The sequence below is a fragment of the Pipra filicauda genome, unplaced genomic scaffold, assembly GCF_003945595.2.
Source record: "Pipra filicauda isolate LSUMZ 115617 unplaced genomic scaffold, ASM394559v2 scaffold483_size702785_pilon, whole genome shotgun sequence".
NCBI lineage: Eukaryota > Metazoa > Chordata > Aves > Passeriformes > Pipridae > Pipra > Pipra filicauda.
In genome coordinates this window covers 42,696-65,881 of record NW_024104624.1, presented here as the reverse complement: position 1 = coordinate 65,881, position 23,186 = coordinate 42,696, and the positions used below count along the sequence as shown (strand labels likewise).

The following is a 23,186-nucleotide window of genomic DNA, read 5'->3' as shown; positions in this document are numbered from 1 at the left end:
TTGCAGAGGCTGAGAAGGCGAGTCCCGAAACAATGTTCCCGACTCATCACATCGGCACTGCTGGTGCCTTGTGCTGGTGGGAGGAGGGATGAAAAGGGAAATCCCAGAGGCTTTCTGGTAGCCATGCAGCTGGTTCCTTCAGCTAAGAAAGATCCGAGGATCTGAACCCTCTAAAAGCTCCAAAAGCTGGTTCCCCTTCTAGAAAACGTGTCATCAGTGAACTCAGGGGAAACGTGGGACAGCACAGGACTCCCTGCTTGCACAAATCGTGGATACAAGGGGGTGCAGTGGGAGCAGGGAGGAAATCCAGCAGAAAAGCTCACAAAATGAGCAGTTTGGGAATGTTTGGTCCCGGATTATGGCTTGTGTGGCATGGCAGTGAGGCCTGGGAGTGCACACAGATTGATTTCCTGCAGCTTGTGAGTGAACAAGCAGGGAGGGATGGGTATTGCATGGAATCATGGAATGGTTTGGGTTGGAAGGGACCTTAAAGCTCAGCTAGTTTCAACCCCTTGCCATGGGCAGGGCCACCTTCCACTAGACCTGGTGTCTACATGATGCTCTGCCTTAGAGCACCTGCCAGCTCCTCTGAGATGCCAAAATACAGGAGCAGAAGACTCAGGACACAGTCAACATACATTTATCATTTTCCTCGGGAAAACCAAATCAGATTGCATTGTTTGTTTGGGAATGGCAGGAGCAGGGAGTAGGAAAGAGGCAGGGATTGCTTTTATTGCATCAGTAATGTCATTTATTCCATAGCCAGCCCTTGAAAACCACTTGTAATCCCCACGCAAATCCCTCTGGAGCAACAACGGCCAATCTGCCAGTTCTGCTCATCAAACACGGATCGTTGCCGTGGCCAGAAACCTCAGAGGGAGCAGAGCCAAGGTAAAAGGGTCAGGATCTGGTGGGGGGGCCACTCTGAAACCCAGTGCAGCCAAATCAGCTCTGTCTCTGATTCCTGGGCAGATGGGATGGTGCTGGAGGCACTGCGGGGCCGACACTGTTCTTCCCTCCCCTCAGAGTGTTCAGGGGCAGACAGGGAGGTCCTGAGGATGTAGAGAGATCATTTTCCTGGGGTTATTTAGAGGAAATGTGAGCACAGATAAGAAACTGGAGCTTCAAAATGTTGCCATCCATCCTCTGTTCCTTCTCCCTTCCCCTTCTCCGCCCAGCAAAGAAGGGATGAGCCGGAGAGCTCCAGTTCGGGTGGTCGCCTGTCCCAGGTCTTGGTTCCATCAGTGAAGGGGTTGTTGGTGCTGCAGAATCTCTGCTGGAGGGTTTTCCTCTGGTTTCATTGGAACACAGGGAAAGGGAGATATTTTCATGGAAATCTGTACCTCAACCGTCTTGGCAGCCAAACCCGAAACGATTCGAGTCTTTTGCCCCCAACTTCATGTTTATGGTCAATCTGAAACTCCACCTGTGATCACCACATGCTCCTCTGCAGGACTGCAGTAAATTAAAGCACAACAGGGAATTTTAAGGAATACATCCTCTTCCTTCTTGGAGTCAGGTTACATCGACCTCTGAACATCTGGACACAGTGTCTCTGGGCTCCCAGAGGTTCTGCTGCATTAAAGGTTCATCTGCCTTTGTTCAGTTCCCGGCCTTTTCCCGTCCTCGTTGCCGCCTCTGGATTCAGGGTTGCTCTCAGTGTGCCTGGCCATCCTGTAATTGGTGTTTTATGTTCCCTGTGTAAAACACACCGTGGAATTTGAGTTGTGTCTTTCCGTGGGTAAACGTAGATCCGTAACCCAGGGCCACTTACTGTGCTCAGGGGAGAGGTCTCACATAAAATACACTCATTTTTCAAGAGCTTAAATTCCCTCTAAGCTACTGGTGACCAACATCCTAAAAGACTGAAATGTGATGTTAAGTTAGGGGGGAAAAAAGCTATTCCTTAATATTCCCTAGGTCACAGTCATGTGGTTGGTGGGGTGATGCTCCTGTGCTTTGAAATTCCTTTGCCTGATCTCCAGGTTGCCCTGACAGGGTTTAATCACCACATCCTTCTAATTGAAATGAGAGTGGAAGGGTGAGTCCTGCTGCCTCCAGCCGCTGGGTTTTGTTGGGAATGCAGAGCAAGGGAGAGGTGCCACATCCCGGTGATCCATCAGGAGGGATGGAAGTCAGTCCATCCTCACCTGGGAGCAGCAGCACATCTCCATCCCCCCCCCATCCCACCCCAACCCCCCTGAGCTGTTGTGCAAAAGATCAACGCCCAGAAGGAAAATGCAGCTCCAGCTTTTTGCTTTTCTGCCTTTCAGGCCCAGACCTCAAGGTTTTAAAGACTTACATATGTGTTTCACTTGGTGTGCTCCGCGTATTCCCACTGAAGTTCACTAAGTGGATAAGACTTTGCAGGATTAAAGCCAAATGAGTCCTCACCCACCATGCTGGGAAGTCTTGTTGAAGTGGCTCATTGGAGGGGAAGGAGGAGTCGTTACCAAACTTGCCCCTTTCATTTTATGCTTTTATTTATTTAAAGGGTATTTTTTTCTAAGGCAGCTTGGGGGCAGGGGGGGAGAAAAGCAAATAAAAAACCCCAGGCTGTGGTGTAACCACCACAGGCAGATGTTGTCATGGCTACTAAACAAGAAACCTGGTTTATAAAATGAGGAAAAACAGATGAATGTGAAATAAAGGAGAAAAAAAAGAGAGAGGCGATCTCGAAATATTAACTCTGATGTAGAGAAAAATATAAACAGGCACAGTTAGGAAATTCCATAAGGAATATGACTTGTTCAATATTAATCATAAAGGAAAAGATTATGAGAGCTCCAGGGGTGCCAAATGAAACACTGCACATGCATCCAGTGCTGTGATAAGAGTCCTCGTGGTGGTTTCCCTGGGCTGCCTGGGCTGTCGGTGCCCTTGGACATCTCTGGTGGAGGGGTCCTGCTTGGAAGATGCTTCAGGGATGTTCTTGGTGGTTCTGGTGCTTTTCCTCCCTTGCAGTATCAGCCCTGACAGCCAAAACAAGCTGTACTTTTATTTAAAGTATCAGTAAGTTGGGAAAAGTGATTGTGTTTGGGGATGTGGAGGGATTTCTGTGACTGGGTCGAGTCAGGGCTGGATCTGATGTTTCTTAGTTGTCTTCCAGAGCTGAGGTCACTGCAGGACAATGGCTGGGCCATCCCTGGGAGGGGCTCAGGTGGGCTGTGCTCCCTGCTCTCCGTAGGTGCTGTGTCCCACTGCTCCTCTTCCTGTCCCTCTCTTGCCATCCTGGTTTGGAAAGCACATGGAGATCCTGAAAGCAAAGCACTGGAGAAGTCCCAGATGTTCCTGGTTCCATCCCGAGTGCTGATGAGCTCACAGACCACTCCTTGCCCGGGGTGAGGTCGAAACAGGGAGCCCTGAGGGTCTCCAGGACCAGGCTCACCCACCAGGCACCTCTGGGCAGGTTCCAGAGGGCCCCTGGGAGCTCGCTGAGTCCATTCCAACACCCTTTGGCGTGTTGGGCTGGCACCACTCGTGTGTTTTGTGGTGACAGTGCCCCGATGTGGCCCAGGGGACCCCTGAGCAGCAGCAGCAGGGCCACCACAAGACGCCAGAAAGGAGCAGCTCCGACCACAAGTGCCGGGGAGGGAGTGCTGGGAAATACCTATGTGGGATCCCGGGTGGAAAATCCTGGGCAGAGCTGTAATTTGCTGCTTCATTTCACTTCCCCCAGGCCTGGCTGAGCTGCTCATGTCTCTGTCACGCAGAGATTTCAAGGCTCGAGTTGTGTGTTGGGAGGTTAATTCCTTGTGGCACGTCCTGTGCTCTGGAGGGTAGTTCTGGAGCGCTGGGGCTGCTGCTCACAGCCCACACTGCACCCAGCTCTGGCTTTGGCACTGCCTTGTAAACACTTTGGTTTACAGAAACCTTCAGGGTTCCTTCTCACTGTCACAAGAAATTAAGCTGCGAAGCCAAACATAAACTCTCCGTAACAGCATCAGAGTCCGGAGCCTGAAGGTCCAGGGTGTGGATGCCCACCCAAGGCAGGACCTTCCAGGGCTGCAGAGCAGATTGGCTCCTGGCAGACCCATCCAGCACACCTGAGCAGCTCCTGCTGCTCCCACCCCTCCAGGTACCTTTCCATGGTCCCATGTCCTGCCCTGGCACTGCCTGCGCACGTGCGGCCGCGTTGCCAAAGCTCCGATGATGCAGAAAAACTGGAAGAGCAAAGATTTCTGCACCTTTTCCCAGCTCCCTACATTTTTACCCAACTCCCTGCATTGTTTTTCCCCAGTTCTTTGCATCTTTTCCCAGCTCCCTGCATTTTTTTCCCCCAGTTCCCTGCATTTTTTCCCAACTCCCTGCATTTCTCCCCCGGCTCTCTGCATCTTTTCCTGGCTCCCTGCATTGTTTTTTCCCAATTCTTTGCATCTTTTCCTGGCTCCCTGCATTGTTTTTTCCCAATTCTTTGCATTGTTTTTTCCCCAATTCTTTGCATCTTTTTCCAACTCCCTGCACTTTTCCCAAGTTCTCTGCTTCTTTTCCTGGCTCCCTGCATTGTTTTTTTCTCTGGTTCTCTGCATCTTTTCCCAACTCCCCTGCATTTTCCCCCCAGCTCTCTGCATCTTTTCCCAGCTGTGTGCTGAATGCAGCAGCCTGGGATCATTCAGATCCTGCTCCTTCTTCTCCATCCCTTTCCAGTGCTCCTCCAGCAGCACCAGGCAGTGCCTGGCACGTTCTGTTGCCCCTGTGTCTTGTCCCCTCTCTGTCCCCACGTCACTGCTGTCACCTGGCTCAGAGCAGCTCATTCCCCCTTTGCTGGATGAGGCTCTTGGAATCGCGGAATGAGGCAATCCTGAAGTTTTGCTCTTTCCCTCTGTTGACAAACCCAATTTGGGAGTGAATAATGAGGATCCTTTTCAAATGAGCCCCGTGGCTGCTGTGGCTGCCCTTGGGTTTTCTTGGATGAGTCACCGTGGAGAGGAGGAACTTCCTCCCGGACAGGCAGCTGTGCTTCATCCTCTGCTGCAGATTCTTTGGAGCTGGAAAACCTCAAGCCCTGTGCAGCTTTTTTTTTTTCCAAGAGAGCATCTCTTCCTGATAACAGCACGGCTCCCCTGGGATCTTGGCCGTGCAGCAGGGCTGTGGGGATAGCTCTGGAATATTCAGCTCTCCGTGTGTTTTCGTTCCTCTTCCGAGGTCCGTGTCATATGTAAGCGATCAGTGCAGCAGCATGAGCAGGGATCTCCTCACAGCTGTGACCTTGAAAGTGGGTGGCATTTTCTGCTTCCTCTCCAGCCTCCTCCGGGATCCACAGCTCATGTGATCCCATCGGACACAGGCCAAATTTGGGCTGGGAAAAGGAGGACGGGACTACCAGGAAATACCCACTGCCCTCATCCCTGGATGGCTGAGACCTCCAAAGCTCCCAGGAGGAGACAAGGCTCCTCAGGCAGCTCTGAAACCCTGATTTGCTGTGTGTGCCTGTTAGATAAATGGCTCCAAGGTTGTTATATTCCCTCCATCCCTTTGGAGCACCTTGTCTTCCTCTGCAAAGCGAAATGCAGGGCTTTGGCTTCTTTTAAATGCTTCCATTCCCGTCTAGTGTTAAACAGACTCAATCAGTTCCTGTGTTGGAGGTTTAGTTCAGATTTCTACAGGCAAATAAATGCATATAAATGCAATAAAAGCCCCCCAGCAAGGCTTAAGCAATGAGCTTCCCAGTCCTCCAGGGTTCCACACGACCTCCCCTGGCTCAGCCACCCTCAGCATCATTTCATCCCCTGTGGAAGGAACTGCTCAGGGAGGGAAAGAGCTGAAAAATCTCCTTTTTTTTTTTTGTTATCATTTCATGATTTACACCTTGCTCCTATTGTAACCTAAATTACAAGCAAGGCTGAAAAGAAACTGCTGCAGATGGCAGCATAAAAATGTGATTTTTAACACATTTTGTGTTTTCTTAAGCATATCTGGTTTTGCCCAACGTACATTTCATTTGCTATTTATTTAGTCCCCACCACTGACAGCTCAGGGATTGCTCAGCTGCCATCTGGGATGGAAGGAAAAGGCACTTTCCCCCCCTTTTTCTTCTTTTGACATTGGAAAATTTAATGAAGGTTTGATGCCCAGTGGTTGGGCATTTTGTATTTTAAATGTCAGGGAGCTGGGTACATCCAGGAGTTGGACTTAGAACCATGAATCCTGGAATGGTTTGGGTTGGAAGAGACCTTGAAGGCCACCCAGTGCCACCCCCTGCCATGGGCAGGGACACCTTCCACCAGCCCAGGTTGCTCCAAGCCCCACCCAACCTGGCCTGGGACACTTCCAGGGATGGAACAGCCACAGCTTCTCTGGGCAACCTGTGCCAGGGCCTCCCCAAGGACTTCCATGATCCAGGTGGGTCCCTTCCAACTCACAATATGCTGTGATTCTATGATATATTTAACCCCTTTTCCAGCAGTGGAGGGAAGGATTTGGGGAGGTGCTGCAGAGAGGCACCAACTCTTCACTTTCTTCTCTTTTTTTTTTTATTAAACGTAGCATTTCTATAAAACTTTTACATCCAGTACTTCATTTTTTTTTTCTCCCTGAGGCTTTTGCAGCTTTGCTTTATTGAAATCAAATGTACCCAGCCCTGACTAAGGCACCGGGTGAGTTTTCCTCGCTGTGTTTTCCCGACGTGACTGTTTCCCGTTTCTCCGGAGCTGCGGAAGCCCCGGGATGGTGGCTCAGGGATCAGGTCCCTGTGTTTGCTCCCAATGTGCTGCAAGAGGTTGGTTTGGTGGAAAAATCCAGGTCATCCTGGAGCTTGAAATGCACCCAAGCCTTGGCTTTCGGTGCCGCCGAGCCGCCAGCCCAAGGTAAACATTTCAGTGCAGATGTTGCCGAGAGCTTAAAGTCACCAAAATTATGGATTTGAACGAGGCCAGGGGAGGAGCTGCAGAAAGATCTGAATCAGAGAAGCCACCAATGTGTTCCACGCTGGTGTCAGGCTGATCAGATGTGACATCCCTCACTTTTTCCTTGGGTTTTCCCCGTGCCTGCGGATTTGGTCGCGTCCTTTCCTTTTAGCTTGAAAAGGCAAAGATTTGAATCTGTGTCGGGCTTGAGATGCCAGTGAATTTGGGAAGCACGGTCCCAATCCAGCTTTTGCAGATGTCTCCACAACTGGTTGGACCAAAACCTTGGATTTGAATTGTTTTGAAAGGAATTTGTGCACAGATCCCATTTGCTGTGCCAGGCTGTCTGAGGTTGGAGGTACTCGACCTTCCCATCTGTGTTTATTCCAAAGAACCTTTGTTTCCTCACCAATTTAATCCAAATTTTACCAAGACCTCGACAGACTAGGGAAAATGTGTGCTATCAGAATAGATTTTTCCTGATGTGTTCTCTTCCTCTTCTTCCCAAACAATGGGGTTTGCTCTTGTTTTGGCAATTGTTAGATATGTCTAAATATTGTAGGAAAAGTGGATTTCAGAGGAGCAGTGACTGGACGGGGAAAGGGAATGGAAGTATTTTTGCCAGAAGTATTTTAGCATTCCTTCAGTCAAGGATTATAAACAGTTCCATGTGACTTCAGGCTGATCCAGGATTTGAGAGCAGGGTTTAGTTCACGTCATTTCTCACAGAGGGAGTTCTGAACCCACACGTCTCTCGGTGAAGAAATGTCCTAATTAGTAGAGAAAAGGGATATTCTGGAAGAAGGGCTTTTACTTTTTAGTCTTGATACTGTTCTATTATTGATCATCCAACAATCATCCAGCATTTATTCCAGGGGAGTTCTGTGCTTTGCTGTGTAATTTAGGAGTGAGTTATTGATCACCCATTGGCAGCCCATTCCAGGCTGCAATTAAACCAGGAGAGACCTCAAATGAGGATTTTTCTATACTGGGCTGGAAAATGCTTTTGCTGAATCCTTCTTTTCCTGGCTGTTGATATCAGGAGATAATCCTGGCTCTGCAGCACAGATGGCAAATGAAACAGTGTTTGTGGTTTGACCAACTCAAGAGTCAAAGCACCGGCTGCTTTGTGGGATTCTGGGTCCTGTTGAAGCTGGTGGGAAGGGGCCTGTGGACCTGTAGGATGGTCTCCATCCTCTTCAACCTGCATGCCTGAAACCTTTTGGAAAGACCAAGGTGCTGGGAATGTGTGCTGTGACATTCCCCATCCTTGCTGCTGTGTGGAACTAACGGGCTGTCATTTCACCACTTGAGTAAGTGACCTCCTGCTTTGGTTTTTTGTTTGCACACAGTTGGATATTAGGGAAGAATTTCTTTATGGAAGGGGCTGCCCAGCCCTGGCACAGCTGCCCAGGGCAGGGGTGGAGTCCCCATCCCTGGAGGGATTTAAAATCTGTGTGGATGTGGCACTTGGGGATACGGTTTAGTGATGGCCTTGGCAGCGCTGGGGGAAAGACTTGTTGGTCTTAGAGGTCTTTTCCAACCTAAACTATTCCATGATTTTATGATTACAAATAACAACCACCCCAGAGGGGGTTGCAGGGACAAGCCAGCAGCACTGCTGGGCCACCCTACCAACCCCTGTTGGCAGCACATGGTTTCCCATGGGATGGTCTCTGCTGGATGTGCCGTGGCTGCTCCCAAGGCTCTGCATCCCACAGCACCACAGGCATTTGTCTGCACCCCCTTCCAGAGGCACATCCCAGCCAAAGGCACAGCCCGTGTAACTGCTCAGGGTTTTGACAGTTTTATAACCTTAAATTTGCACCTTATGGAAAACCGTGACAGTTAATGATTAATTGCCCTGCTGGAATTTTTCTTATGATGTCTTAATATCCAAGCGTGGAGCAGAGCTCGGCAGAGAGGAAAATAAAAACCTGCAGTGAAATGCTCCCAGAACAACTTGATAGGCAAGAACTGCCCGGTCCTGCCAGTGCCGTCCAAAAAACACCGTTATATTCAGGATTATTTTTTTAAACTGTAATACTGGGTTTTTGGATGTCCAGCTCAAATTTGAAACTGGTTTGAAAGGAACCAGTGCAAAAAAATTTTCATGGGTGCATTCTTCACTTTTCAGCAAGGGAGTTGCTTTTGATGTAACAAACCAACTGTTAACCAAAACAGGCTAAATTTAACCAAAATTCTGCCACTGTTGCGCTTTGGAAAGACCTTAAAGTCGTGTGATCAAGAAAAAAAAAGAAATTCTGTCATTTTTTAGAGTCAAATTAGTGCTTTCAGCTTATCTGCTGTTCATTTGCCTTATCTTGCCCCATCCCTGGAAGTGCTCAAGGCCAGGCTGGATAGGGCTTGGAGCAACCTGGTCCTAGTGGAAGGTGTCCCACAAATTAACGGTCTCTGAGCACCTTTCCCAGAGCTGGGCCTGGCCCATTTAATATTTGGATGAATCCACAAGTTCTGATTGGAACTAATCCCTTCCAACCTGCTCTCCCTGTGGAGGAGGCAGATGGAGGGCAGAGCGTGACGTCCCCCCGGAGCGCGCGGCGTGGGGCTCCTTCCAACATTCCCATCTGGAGATACCACTGGAGCAGAGCACTTCTGCTGGACTTCAGCTTTCCATCTGCCATAAAAGCACTTTTAATGAGCGGGATGGAGCTGGTTAGTGAAACCCTCGGACCGTTAATGGATGTGGAGGTTTTTAACGTGCTGTTTGACTTTATTGACAGAATGAGCTCATCGGAACGAGCGCTGCTCGCGCGCCGGGTGAGGAAACCCAGGCGTGTTCTGAGGGAACAATGTGCTGCTTTTGCACGGCTCTCTTGTCCTCTGGATGGATCCTGAGGCATTTTTCAAGAGGCACATGTGTGGAGCTCTGTGCTGGTGGTGGGATGCCACCGTTCCTTGCTGTGTGCTGGAGGGATTGAGGTTGGAACAACCCTCGAAGACCTTCAAGTCCAACCGTTCCCCCAGCACTGCCAAGGCCACCATATCCCCCAGTGCCACATCCACATGGCTTTTAAATCCCTCCCAGGATGGGGAGTCCCCCCCCACCTTAGGCAGTTGTACCAGCCCTTTCTGTGAAGAAATTTTTCCCTAATACCCAATCTCAACCAGCTAAGAGACCTGCCACTAAAATCAGTTTCTTGGAGCAAATTGGAGTAAAATCAGGAAGAAGTTCTCTGAAATTGCCCCTCTGGTGCAGGATGCTGCTGCAAAGCTCGTTGAGATTCACTGGTCCATGGAAATGCCTTTTGGCCTTTAGTAAAAACACAAATAAGGTGTTGAAAGATTGTGTGTCTTTGTGGCAGCTTCCCCCTTTACGAAGGAGCTTTGCCATCAGGGTTGGAGAGATGTCGATAATTCAGAGCAGAGTAGCAAAGAATTCCTTCCTTCTGTAAAATTATTCTTTCATTTTATAGTGGTCCCACACTTCCATAAACAGTCCTTGGGCAGCTCTTCAGCCTGTCATGGATTAAACGTGGAACTGTTGCCTCTAGCAAAGAGTCAAGGGATCAAGCAAGGCTGAGAGGTATTTTACATAACAAAGCTGCAGAGCAGGATAAATGTGTCAAAGCCAGTAACCCAGAGACACATCTGGGCCCTGCAGCAGCAGGACAGGAGGAGCCTGGTTGTGTTTCAGACCCAAAGTGAGCAACTGATCCTAAATCCACACTCCGGACCTTGGTAATGGAGTGGAATGGATACAGTTTGGGAGCATGGAAATACTCCTGGCGAGGTCTTGGGTTTAACTCCTTGAGCTCTGGGTTTTTTGCTCATCCCAGTATCCCAACCCCAATCCTGGGTGGTTTAGAAGGGCACTGAGCCACTGGCTGTCTGTCCATCCCCCTGACCACTCAGCACTGGGATCACAGAATCCTTTAGGTTGGAAAAGCCCTCCCAGCCCATGGATCCCCCCATGCCCCATCCCCACCTTGTCCCCCAGCCCAGAGCACTGAGTGCCATGGCCAGGCCTTCCTGGGACACCTCCAGGGCTGGGCACTCCAAACCTCCCTGGGCAGCCCCTGCCAGGGCCTGACCACCCTTTCCATGGAGAAATTCCTCCTGAGAGGAAAGGAGGAGGTCAGGAGGGCCTGACCTGGAGGTCAGGTGGAGTGCTCAAGTGTGAGATTTGGAGATATATATATATATATATATATATATATATATATATATATATATATAAAGCCATAATCACTCCACTTTCACTCTCTTTCTTCTCTTTAACATTTTTTCCATTGAAAATCTGGAAGTGGTGCTTATCCCTGGAAACACTCCTCAGTCAAATCCTGCAATCTGTGGGAACTCCAGTGGTCGGAGGGAGTGAGACATTTCTGTTGCTGCGTGTTTGGATGGAGAACGAAGGGGGGTGTAGGACAGGAATGGAAAGGGTTTGGATCCCTCCTGCTTTAGCAGTTCTGTTTGGAGCTTTAGACCTGGAATTGCAAAAGCCTGACAGTGCAGTTTGTAATATGTCAAAATCTGACCCAGGTGAAAGGCAGGTTTTAGTGAAGGTTGTTCACAATTCCATTTGTGTGTCTGTAGTTGTTTTGTTCCTCAATATTTCCACTATACAAGTTCAGAGAAATCACCATCTACGTAAGTATTTCTAAATATTTTAAAGGTATAAATATGAATATATATAAATATAAAATCATTAAGTATTTGTTAATATATATTTATAAATTTTATAAATTTATAAATATTATTAATACTGTCCTCTGCATTTTAGGGATAGATGTGGGTATTTTTTAACATGTTTGTTCAAACCCCAGTCAGAGTTAGTCAGGAAAAGAAAAATCTCTATATGACATGTGAGTTATAAAACGCTTTGAATTCTAAATAATTCCTCTGGCTCTAAATTACTCTTCTTCAGCCCAATGAGAGGTGTGTGGGCAACTGTGCAATGTGTGTCTTGAGGTTTATTACATCCTTATTTCTGTATTAATTGTGGTAATAATATGTGGGTTCCCTCCTATCATCTTGTGGGAAGGAAACACGGAGCCTTTGCCTTGTTTGGATACCAAATTTGGGGTGTTTCCTCGCTCCCTGATATTCCCAGTGAGTTGGGAAGGTGCTCTTGGACAGAGAGAACTATTTCCCTGGGTATTTCTCTGCACCAAACACCTCTGGAAAGCAGAGATTAAACCCTCATGCAAATACCCAATCAAGAAGTTAACAAGAATTAACTTCAGGGGAATTAAAAATAGGAGGGAAATTAAAAATAGGGGGAAATTACAAATAGGGGAAAATTAAGTATTTTTGCTGTTGTCATTTAAGGGGATTTTTTTTGCCCATGCCTATGCTAACTTTTTGGAAAAACTACATAAACAAAATTTCTAGGAAGAGTTTAACAAACACACTGTGGTGCAGGGAGAGTTGACTCTACTTTGGGGCAGCAGGAAGGACTGGATGGGTCTTGAGGTCTCCTCCAGCCTTTTGGTAATTTTTTTCTCTTCAAATGAATTAAAGTCCTTCCAGACATCCCAGTTTTGGCTCTTCTGCTCCAGTGGCTTAATCCCAGCAAGCCCCAGTGCTGTGAGGTGACTTTGTCCTGGTGCTCAGACGGAGCCCTGGGCCTTGTTTAAGAGTTTACAGCCCATTGTTGTTCCTTCTGGACAAATATACAGTCTGGGACACAGAATATGAGCTTCCTCTACCTACTGTATGTTTATAACAATCTGTGATTTCCAAAAAAAAAAAAAAAATAAACCCCAGCCAAACAAAGGAGTGCAACCTGTAAAAAAGTTATGGGTGTAGGTGCCCGTTTTCTGACAGAGGGGTTTGGGAACAGTGCAGGGGACAGAAATGTAAGGAATAATTGTTTTTGGGCCTAGAACCAGGAAAACTACTTTTCCAAATTAATCCAGCGAGAGCCATGAATCCACAGTATTTCATATCACACTTCATAAAACTCCAGTCATAATCCATAAAACTGACATTATTAGATTAAAAACCTCAGTTCCTCCTAGAAGGAGCTCGCTCATTAGACATGCTGTAGTTTTATAACCTTAAAGTTCCTACCCAATTACCATGATTAATACTGTGCTTTAATAAAAAATTTCTCAAAATCACCACAGGGGTTGATCCCATCTGTTTGTTATAATTGTGCATTTAAATATTGTCCAGCAAGAGAAAGACACTGTAAACACAGATCAGGAGTGAGGTGGGGAGGGCACAGCCCATCCAAGGCAGCAGAGATGCCAAGGGTGGAGATAGGGAGGTACAGCTGGGTTGGGATGGGGCAGGAGCACGGAAAAGCCAAGCCTGGCATGTGCTAAAGGTTGGAATTACTGAGAGATGTGTGTGACAAACTGTCCTTCTTCCTGCAGCCGATGGGGAAGGAGCAGCCTGGGATGTCCAGCCTGGAGAAGAGAAGGCTCCAGGGAGATCTTAGAGCCCCTTCCAGTGCCTAAAGGGGCTCCAAGAGAGCTGGAGAGGGACTTGGGACAAGGGCCTGGAGTGGCAGGCAAAGGGGGAATGGCTTCCCCTTGCCAGAGTTAGATGGGATATTGGGAAGGAATTGTTCCCTGGGAGGGTGGGGAGGCCCTGGCACAGGTTGCCCAGAGAAGCTGTGGCTGCCCCATCCCTGCAAGTGTCCCAGGCCAGGTTGGACAGGGCTTGGAGCAACCTGGGCTAGTGGGAGGTGTCCCTGCCCATGGCAGAGGTGGGACTGGGTGGGCTTTAAGGTCCCTCCCAGCCCAACCCCTTCAGTGATGATGATGATGATGAAATAAGATAAAACTCCTGCAGCCACGAAGTCGTTTGCTGGGACACCCCCACGAGCAGGGCTGAGAACCCCTGTTTTCCTGTTAATTGCCTTTGAAGCAGGAGTCCCTTAGAGGTTTGTCTGTGCAAATCCCAGGGGTCTGTGGGGCTCAGGCCCCCTCGGGCAGGGAGCACCACGAGCCCCCCTCTGAATCTGCAGGAGCTGGAATTCCAGAGGAACCAAAATTAAAACGTGTCCGTTCACGATTCCACCCACAGACCCAGAAAACGCCAAACTCGTATTATTTTTGAATCCCCCTGATTTTTCAGGGCTGCTGGAAATAAGATCTCTCACTTCTGACTTCTGAGCAATAAAGAGGTGAATCGCTGCTGCAAACACCTCCCGTGGACCACCCAGCTCCTCAGGGCTGGGAACCACAAGTGGCAAAGTGCAGAACTATTTTCTTAACACGGCTGAGATTGCACGAGGAGGCAAAACACTCCCGAGAAGGAGCAGAGTTCCCTAACGAGGTGGCCGAGTGAGAAGTGTGTTAATGAATACAGGCTGATTAATATGCATGGAACTAAACCACATCTGGGTCAAAGGGGGAGCCCCAAACCTTGAGTGTAACGTGTTCTCCTCAAGGACCCAACATCTGTGTCTAACTCACATTTAAATAGTTTTTTTCCTCCTCATAATTCTGGATAATTATCCAACTCTGCTTAATTTTTTTTTTCTTTCTAACTAAATAATAGTTAGGATTTTTGTTCCTGGCTGTGATTGGTCAGATCTTTCATTTTTGTAAGATTCTCTGACTTTCTGAAGAGTCCTGCTGGGCTTTTAAAAATTGTGACTTGCAAATCACCATATCAAGAAACATGGTGCCAATCACATAAAGTATACAGAATTACATGGTTTTAACATTTATTTGTTGTCGTTTTTAATGAGAAAACATGGCTCTTTTTAACAGAATACTGGCTGGGAGTCCTCAGAGCAAAATTGTCCATCTGTTATTGGTGTTTGTACGTGGAATAATATTTTGGGAGACCAGCTCTTAATTTGGGACACCAGCCTCCACACTGAGCCTGTTCCAGGACATGCTGGAGGGAGTCACCCTGGAATAAACCATAGGGGAATTCCAAGTTATACAGATATGTCGGGGAGGACTTGTAATTAAGACATTGGATTTGTAATTGGGAGATTTGGGTCCTGTTCCAGGTTCACAGAAGCTAAAATTAAAAAAAAATTAAAAAAAAAAAAAAAAAAAGCTTCTTCAAATGCACACTTCTGTATTTAAGGCATTATTTCCCTCCCAGAGGGTTCCAGGAGTGTCGCTGTCCCAGAGCCCTGGGCAACAGCGGGAAGCAGGGAATTCCTGTAGGGCCGGGAGCACCATGGAAATCAAGTCACCCTATACCCCTGGCTGATCCCTCTCCTGCTGAAAACAAGGGAAAAGCTCACACTGTGAGCTCAGGAATACCTCTGGGCAGGGAGGAAGGGTTTGCCATCCTGGAAGATCCGCAAAGTCTGTGTTAGGGCACTAAAATCCACCACCACGCTTTTCTCGTGGAACTTGAGGAGGTTAAACACCTTCTGGTACCTTCTTTCCTTTCTAGGTGCTCCTGATCATCAGTGGGAACCTGAGTTTCCTGAACTGGCTGACCATGGTGCCCAGCATCGCCTGCTTCGACGATGCCAGCCTGGCATTCCTGTTCAGCTCCCGGCGCGGGGCCGTGAGGGAACGGGCGGCGCGGATGCAGCTCCGGGAGGGACAGGCAGAGAAGCTTCCCCTGGGTGAGTTCTTGCCAGAGGGGGAAAAGTTGGGCAGAGGTGTGTCTGGTGTGCTTGGCTCCAAAGCTCTCACCTCCTTTGGAGCACAGCTGGGTGGGCAGGGAGGGCTCTCTTGGGGTGGAGGCTGCCTGGACCTCGTGGTGCTGATGGGGACGTGAAGCTGGTGGTTGGTTCATGGGGGACTGTGGGGACACTGCCAGGGGGAGATTCCCATGGGGACACTGCCAGGGGGAGATTCCCATGGGGACACTGCTGCCAGGACACATCCTCCATGGAGGGCTGGTGTCCACAGACAGCTACAGCTCTTGAAAGTCAGTGCTCTTTGCTCTCACCCCAGTGAGCATCAGATTCCAACCCAAAATAAGGTGGAGTTGCACAATTTTTCTTGGGATTATTATTTTTTGTCTTTTTTTTATTCTTTTAATTTGGACTATTTGAAGTTAAGGATGCAACACCCAGTGTGGTTTGAGGTGGGGTCAGGAGCTGGGTGCAGAAGCAGCTCTTGCTCTCTCTTCCATGGTATGATGGCAAACAGAAGGCTCCAGGGAGACCTGAGAGCCCCTTCCAGGGCCTAAAGAGAGCTGGAGAGGGATTTGGGACAAGGGATGGAGGGACAGGACAAGGGGGAATGGCTTCCCACTGCCAGAGGGCAGGGCTAGATGGGATATTGGGAAGAAATTGTTCCCTGTGAGGGTGGGGAGGCCCTGGCACAGGTTGCCCAGAGAAGCTGTGGCTGCCCCATCCCTGCAAGTGTCCCAGGCCAGGGCTTGGAACACCTGGGATGGTGGAAGGAGCAGCTGCCTGTGGCTACCACTGGCTAACATGGGCACTGTCACAACAGGGAGTGAGTTCCCCAAAGCAGGGAAGAGGTGAACTCATGTTCAGACCCTGAATACAGAAAACCGAATACAAGGAGGGTTGAACTGGAAGAAAGGGATGGATGTTCCCTTCCCAAGGCAGTTTTCAAGTCAGCCCTGCTCCAGAAGAGGGAACACTGGGGTGTTTCTGTGGTGCTGTGTAACAGATGTAGAGTTGTGTTTGTAGCATTTTTCAAAACCACATATAAGCAACAAATTGCCTGTAATATCAACAGCAATCACAGATGCTCGTCTTTAAATACCCTGAACATCTGTCAGAAGAATGAAAAATGTCAACAAAGGCAGTATCTGTCTTTAGTCCTTTGTCACCTACCAAGAAGCAGCTTAGGAAGCAAAAATGTTGGTTCCAGCAGCTAATGCAGCTTCATTAAACTTTCTGTGTCTCTTATTTTACGGATTTTGCTAGAATAAATCTGTGTCAGCTTTTCCCCTCCCGTAGCTTTGCTTTAGAGGCTGGGAGAGCCTTGAGCTTTCTTACCAACTCTCTTTATGCCTCCAGTCCCAAACAACACTCAGGTTGCACTTTCCTTTCAGGAGGAAAAGCCACAGGGCTCCTCTTTGCTGTGAGTCACCATGAGGGGAAGGAAGATCCTGGTTTCGAGGATCTTCCTCCTTTTTTGTCATGTTCTCCAGAAAACCTGACTAAGCCAGGGTGTCCAAGCAAGGAGAACCATCCCTACATGCTACTGCTCTGGAGGGTTGATGTGTCCCTGTTCAAAAAAGGGAATCCACAGGGGTAGGATATCTGTAATATTCTGGGAATTTGGATTTCTGTGTGTTTTTTCTGCTGAGGAGGCAGAGGTTGTTGAGCTGTGTGCCAAGAGGCCTAGAGGAGCCCTCACTCTGAGTCACCAGAGCAGAACAGGAGGGTGCCCAGCCATGCCCTGCTCATGACCTGATTTTACAAGGCTCTAGCCACATCCTTGAAGGGTCTGTGTGATTCCTGCTGAGACCCCCAGTTCCCAGCCAGATCCCATTGGCTCGTGTCCCGTGCTCTTTCCCCAAGTTTTGCTCCATCCTTGCCATCTGGATTATTTTTTTCCTCTCTTTCTCTCCGGCTGAGCAGCTGTGACCCCAAGGGAATGATGGCAATGATGGTCACCACCTGCTGAAGGACAAACAGTCCATGCACAGCCATGGACTGAGCTGAGGAGCCAGGTGGGGGGCTCTGGGTCTCTACCTGCTCTTTAATTACAGAGTAGGAAGTTCAGCCCGTCTGAAATAGGAAAAAATGCCCGACAGCCTCATCCCCAGCAGCTCAGGGAGCGAGGGGAGGCATCTTCTTCCCCATTCAAATGATTCTCCAGAAATGTTCTCAGACTAAACAATTATTAAGAGCTTCTGAGAGAGGTTCAAATAAACATCCCTCTCCTGCAGAGATAAGGGGAAAGCTCCACACAATTGCTTTGAATCTGATCCTTTGGCTGTTAGTGTTAAATAAATTCAAAAGGGCCATGAGGGAAGGAGCCCCTGGGGGGGGTCACCTCTGCTTATTTGTCTCATTGTGGCAGTGTCTGTCCAGACTGGGAGCCTGTGCTGCTCCTGCAAACCTCGTTCCAAAGGGCTGGCAAAGCAGCACACATCTCGTCCAGAAATGATAAGGGACAGAGATTTTGGAGCAGGACCATGAGGCAGGATGGTGAGAGCCCGGGGCAGCAGGAGGAGGCAGGAACGGGGCCGCGGGCGCTGGAGGAACTCCACACACGGCTCCCCAACCAGGAGGGGGATTCTGAGCGAGGTGCAAGTGCCAGCTGTGGTTTTTCCCCCTGGATGAAAGCGGTGATTAATGTTACATTTCAGACATTTTTCCTTTTAGCCCCTTCTCAGACTATTTAGAGACAGGCAGATCCGGGCAGCGATAGCGAGGCCGGGGGGTGGCCGACGGCTGGGCCAGCACGGGGGGGTCCCACGGGGAGGGGGGTTTGGGGGAGCAGAGCCCATCACCGGGAGGGAAATCACCTTCCTCTGGCCTGGTTGTGTGTCCCACACAGGCTGCCACGTCCGCAGAGTGGTGAACATCTCCTTTGGCCTCCTCCTCGCCTACCTCAGCATGCCCGTGGTCCTGAACCTGCTCAACTCCAGACAAGTCATGAACACCTCGTTCAACCCCCTCAGGATAGTCAACACCTACGGAGCTTTCGGGAGGTACACCTTGTTTAATGGCACTTCCTATGGCTCTGCTCCTCTCCTGGGGTATTCCAAAGCCACACAGTCTGTGTGCCTTGAATCTGAACAGAAATCCTGCCGGGAGCCAGTAGACTCGGAATATCTGTTTGTGAGAGAGAGGGAGAAAAGGAGCAGGTTTCTTTCCCACTGAACTACATTTTATGGAATATCTGTTTGTGAGAAGGAAGGAGAAAAGGAGCAGGTTTCTTTCCCACTGAATCACAATTTATTTTCTTTGAGCCGCTTTTAATTGGCTCATTCTGTCGAGGCAGCAAATGGAACAGCAGGATGAAAATCTCCATAAGAGAGTTCATCCAGTGGATACTCTTCACCATCACCAGCCCTCTTTATTTATGGGGAACCTCTCTTCCCCTGTGCACTTCTGCTCTCCCTCATGTAAATATTCACAGCAGTTCTTGGGTAGCAGATTTTGGGCCAACAAAAGGAAGTGCTTTTCCCAACGAGTGACTTGGGGAATTCGTTGCTACAGGAAACTGCAGAGACGAAAGTATAAATGGCCTCAAAAAAGAAGATTTGAGAGGACAAGGCCAACAGCAGCCTGGCTGCTGCCTCCAGCTCAGGAAATCCCAGTCAGGGCTGCAAGGTGGGGTGGACAAGGGAAGAATCTCCAGCTGTGTTTGGAACCAGACTGGTTTGGGCTGGTTTTTAAGCATCTGAGTCTGGGCTTTCTGGGGACTTAAGCTTAGGTGAGCCACAGCTGGGCTCAGCATAACCCTTCTTGTGTGCTGTCCCTCCCAGCCTCTTCCAGCTGGGAAGATGATGAGGAACAGGGCTGCATCATCAGGTTGTTCCAGGGGCAACAGCAGGGCCAGACCTCTCTCCATGGACCTCTGGCTTTTCCACCACCTGGTCATGGTGGCCACGGGATGTTCCCCAGAGGCCTGAAATGAGATGAGGGATGGGCAGCTCTTGGTTAGCGGTCTCTGGACAAGGTCCCACAGGAGAAGCCAACAGTAAATCAGTATATTTTATAGAAGGTGAAGCAGTTTGGCTGTTAAAGATCTGGCCAAGCAGCTGAAGGGGAGGAGCAGGTCTCACCACGAGCACTGGAGGTGCAGAGGACACATCAAAGGAATGCGATGTTTTCCCCGATTTTTCAAATAGCAGAAATTTCTGTGGAAGGAAAAAAAGCTAGGAAAGAAATTATTAAAAATACCAACACTAATTGTTGAAAATGTGAAAATTTCTCCTCTTTTTTGAGAGTGAGAGAAATAACCCCTGAACCTCTTTGAAGGCTGGAGTGGGGAAGCTACGGGAGATTGTTTTCTTTGGGTTGTTGTTCTTTTTCTTCTTCAGTCTATGGTTTCTGTTTCAACAGTTACCAGGACCTAAAGAGCATGTGATGAAATGCTGCTGTAATATGTTTGTAATTCCAGCCTATGTAAACCAATAAAAAGAGGATTGCAGCTTATAATGAATATACGATTATGTGAAACTTGACATATTTTGAATCACACAGTAGGAACATACTTTTATTAGTAATTTGGTGTCCCTGATTTACAGTGTGTTTCTAACCATTGGGCAGCTGGCCATGGCTCATAACTCAGCCCAGTGCATAATATGGGATTTGGCTGGAGAATCCAGAAATCTATTAAATGTAGGTAACAATTATAAGCACAGAATTCCTTGGGTTTGGAGCATCTGTCCCTGGAAGCATCGGGGGAGAAGCTGGAGGCTGCATGTTTCCAAACTTTCAGGTTTTTGGGTTGGAGGAAGAGAGACCAAAGTTTGAAAAATTTAAAAGGGTGTTGGGAGCTGGACAGCTTTTATGGTAGATTTGGGTGGTTCTGTGTTCCTTGTGGGAAGCAGCTCTTGGGGGCAGGGAGTGTCACTGGCAGCTCCTGGAGGACTTGGTGGTGGTGTTTTCATGGCCTGGAGTTTGCCATCCCTGCTGCTCTGTCACAGAGGGAGTGCACATGACCTGCCTCTGATCCAGAACCAGACCCACCCATTCCTGTGGGAATCATCTGTTTGGACCATGGTCCCTCCTGGGACTGGCCCAGCTGCAGGTGATGGAGGGAAGGACGTGGAATTTGAAGCTTTCTCTGTGCTTTGCTGCTGCACAGGGAAAAGGCTGCTGGGCCCAGAGGTTCTCTGGGACTTGACCCATCAGGATCCAGCTGTGCCACCAGGCCACTGACTCGTGTCCCACGGTGACTCTCATGAACCAGTGTTTGTAAATTTGATATTAGAAATTCTTCCTTGTGAGGGTGCTGAGGCCCTGGCACAGGTTGTTCAGAGAAGCTGTGGCTGCCCCATCCCTGAAAGTGCCTAAAACCAGGTTGGACAGGGCTTGGAGCAACCTGGTCTAGTGGAAGGTGTCCCTAAGGGAGCAAGATGAGCTGTAAGATCCCTTCCAACCCACACCATCCCATGATTCTCTGATTTTACACGACTTCAGACAAATAACAATATCCTGTTGTATTCCACAGCATTACTAAGGAGAGGACAGAAGTTATCCTTCAGGGGACATCCAGCCTGGATCCCAATGACCCCACTGCTGTGTGGGAGGAGTTTGACTTCAAGTGCAAGCCTGGGGACTTGAAGAGGAGGCCGTGCTTCATCTCCCCCTACCACTACCGCCTGGACTGGCTCATGTGGTTCGCTGCCTTCCAGGTACCTGCCCTTGGGTGCTCGGAGACCTGGGTCTTCCTTGGCCAGGAAAAACAATTAACAAGGATTTACTCTGTGTTGGGAACGCTGGAAGCCTCAGCTGAGTTAGTTGTATTCCTCCTAAAGGATGTCTGCTACTGGTGTGATGAAACTCTTGGCAGTTTTCTGGGAGGTTTTCTAATTGTTTCTTGGCAATAGCGAGGATCGGTGTTGGGGACACCCCTGGGGACACCAGCCCCCACTGCCCACCTGCCTACACATGGGTAAAGGGTCCCTCAAAATGGTTTCCCCACGTGGTATCAGCAAACAGGTGACAGCCATAAATTAAGTAAGAGGGTGGGAAACTTGTAATATTAATTCTCGTGTGTCTTCGAGCTTATTTTGCAAATCTTGCCCGCGTGACACGAGAGCTTGGACTGGGTTTTACAAAACTGAGGCTTGAGTGGCATGAAGCAAACCCATCTCAGATTATCTCTTTGTTCCTGCATCCTCTCCTGGAATATCCTCTTCCCTCTGCCCCAAACTCCTCTGTTTGCTTCCTTTGTGGTATTTTCCTTTCGGAGCCGTTGGGATTCCTGGGTGATGACATAACGCTGGTGCTCTGGCCATGCTTGGGTATTTACCCTGCTGGTTTGAGTGTGCTGGAATTTCATTTAATCTGCATTAGGTATGCTTATCCCTCAGGAAAACCACAGCCAAGCTTCCAACTCCAGCCTGGCATTCCAGAAAGGTGCAGAGGGCAGGTGGGAGCCGGTGGTTTAAACCTGTGTTTTGGGAGGGCTCTGAGCAGAGGAGAAATCAACTCATCCCAGCAAAGGTTGTTTCTGAGATGAGAGAAAGGCTGTTTCTAGGGTAGGAATGTCCTGAAGGTTTTAGAATAGAAAGGGATCTGAGGTTTAAAGCTGAAGGAGGGCTGGGCACGAGTCCTGCTCAGGGATGCCAAGGGATGCCGGTACATCCCAGTTCCATCTCTCCACAGGGCCAGGCCAGGTGTTGGTGTACCCAGGAAAGAGGAGGAAGAGGAAATAACTCAGCCTCTTCACATCTTTATTATTCGTGTTTAATTCCTTATTAGTGTTTAGTTCCTAATTTTTAGTGTTTGATTCACCGAAAGGTTCCCCCGGGTGTTTCTGTTCACCTGGACCCCAGGGGCTGCTGGAGCCTGTTGAAATGTGTCCACAGCAGCTAATTAGCAGCAATTAGCATTATGGGTCTCCTTGCACTGGCAGGAGGAGAGGGCATCCCTCCCATAGGGTGAGTCTGTCAGCCCTGGAGCCCTCCATCACCTCCCAGTATGGCAACACCATCTGGAAATGGGTGTGTTGCCCCTTCCCAGCCATCCCAGCGTGTGCTTCCTGCAGCGCTCCCATGTCCCTCTTGCCCCTGGGGACTTTCCCAGGGGCCCTCAGTGCACACAGGTCTCTGTGAAGCAGTTTCAGATCCTGCTGAGAAGGAGTATTAACAAAAGGTGCAGAAAGGAGAAAAAAAACTTCTGGAAAGCAGAAGTGACTTGTGGAAAACAGTGGGAAGGCACCTGGGCACGGCAGTGAGTGTTTTCAGCTCTGGATGTTCAGGCATGTAAATACCTGCTTAAGCATGGAAGTAAATCCCATTTGGAATGGCCGAGTTTGAACACTGGGAGCTGTATATTTGGTGCCAGCTCCTCCCTGGGCAGCCAGAAAAGTCCCTGTCCTTGGAGCGTTGTTTTGCCTCGAGTCCTGCAGGGCTGTGGAAAGGATGGGGGACCAGAAGTTGAAAGCCCAGAAGTTTGTGCAGCCAGACCAGTTTTTCAAAACCCGCGTGGTAGTTTACAGAGTCCATAAAACCGAGTTACTTCAGCCTCTGGATTAGATTTAATTTGTTTTCAGAAGCTCTGGACTGTTTCTCCACCACCGCTCGCCGTCTGCCCCGTCGCTCCGAGCGGGCGGCCCCGGGGCTGGTTTTGCAGTTCGTTGGCAGTGGCCAGGTAAGGAGCTGACATATCCAGCTCTGACAGGCTGTGGAAAAGCCAAGGACTTGGGGGAAGGATATTTACCATCCCTTTGTGCTGCTCCTGACAGGTTCCTCTTTGCACCTCATCACCGCTTGACATACGACGCCGTCCCACGCTCGGGGTTTCCTGCAAAACTTTCCACCTTGGCTGTAGCT

General features: G+C 49.0%; 1 protein-coding gene across 1 annotated transcript in view; it reads left to right on the top strand.

Annotated features, from left to right (window-relative positions):
• The window catches only part of LMF1 (lipase maturation factor 1), a 158,369-nt gene that overhangs the window by 119,769 nt on the left and 15,414 nt on the right, over positions 1–23,186 (top strand). The window contains exons 7-9 of the mRNA XM_027751201.2: positions 15,186–15,363; positions 18,230–18,383; positions 20,858–21,041. Of these exons, the coding sequence (XP_027607002.2) occupies positions 15,186–15,363; positions 18,230–18,383; positions 20,858–21,041 (516 nt within the window). The remainder of the gene's footprint in view (positions 1–15,185; positions 15,364–18,229; positions 18,384–20,857; positions 21,042–23,186) is intronic.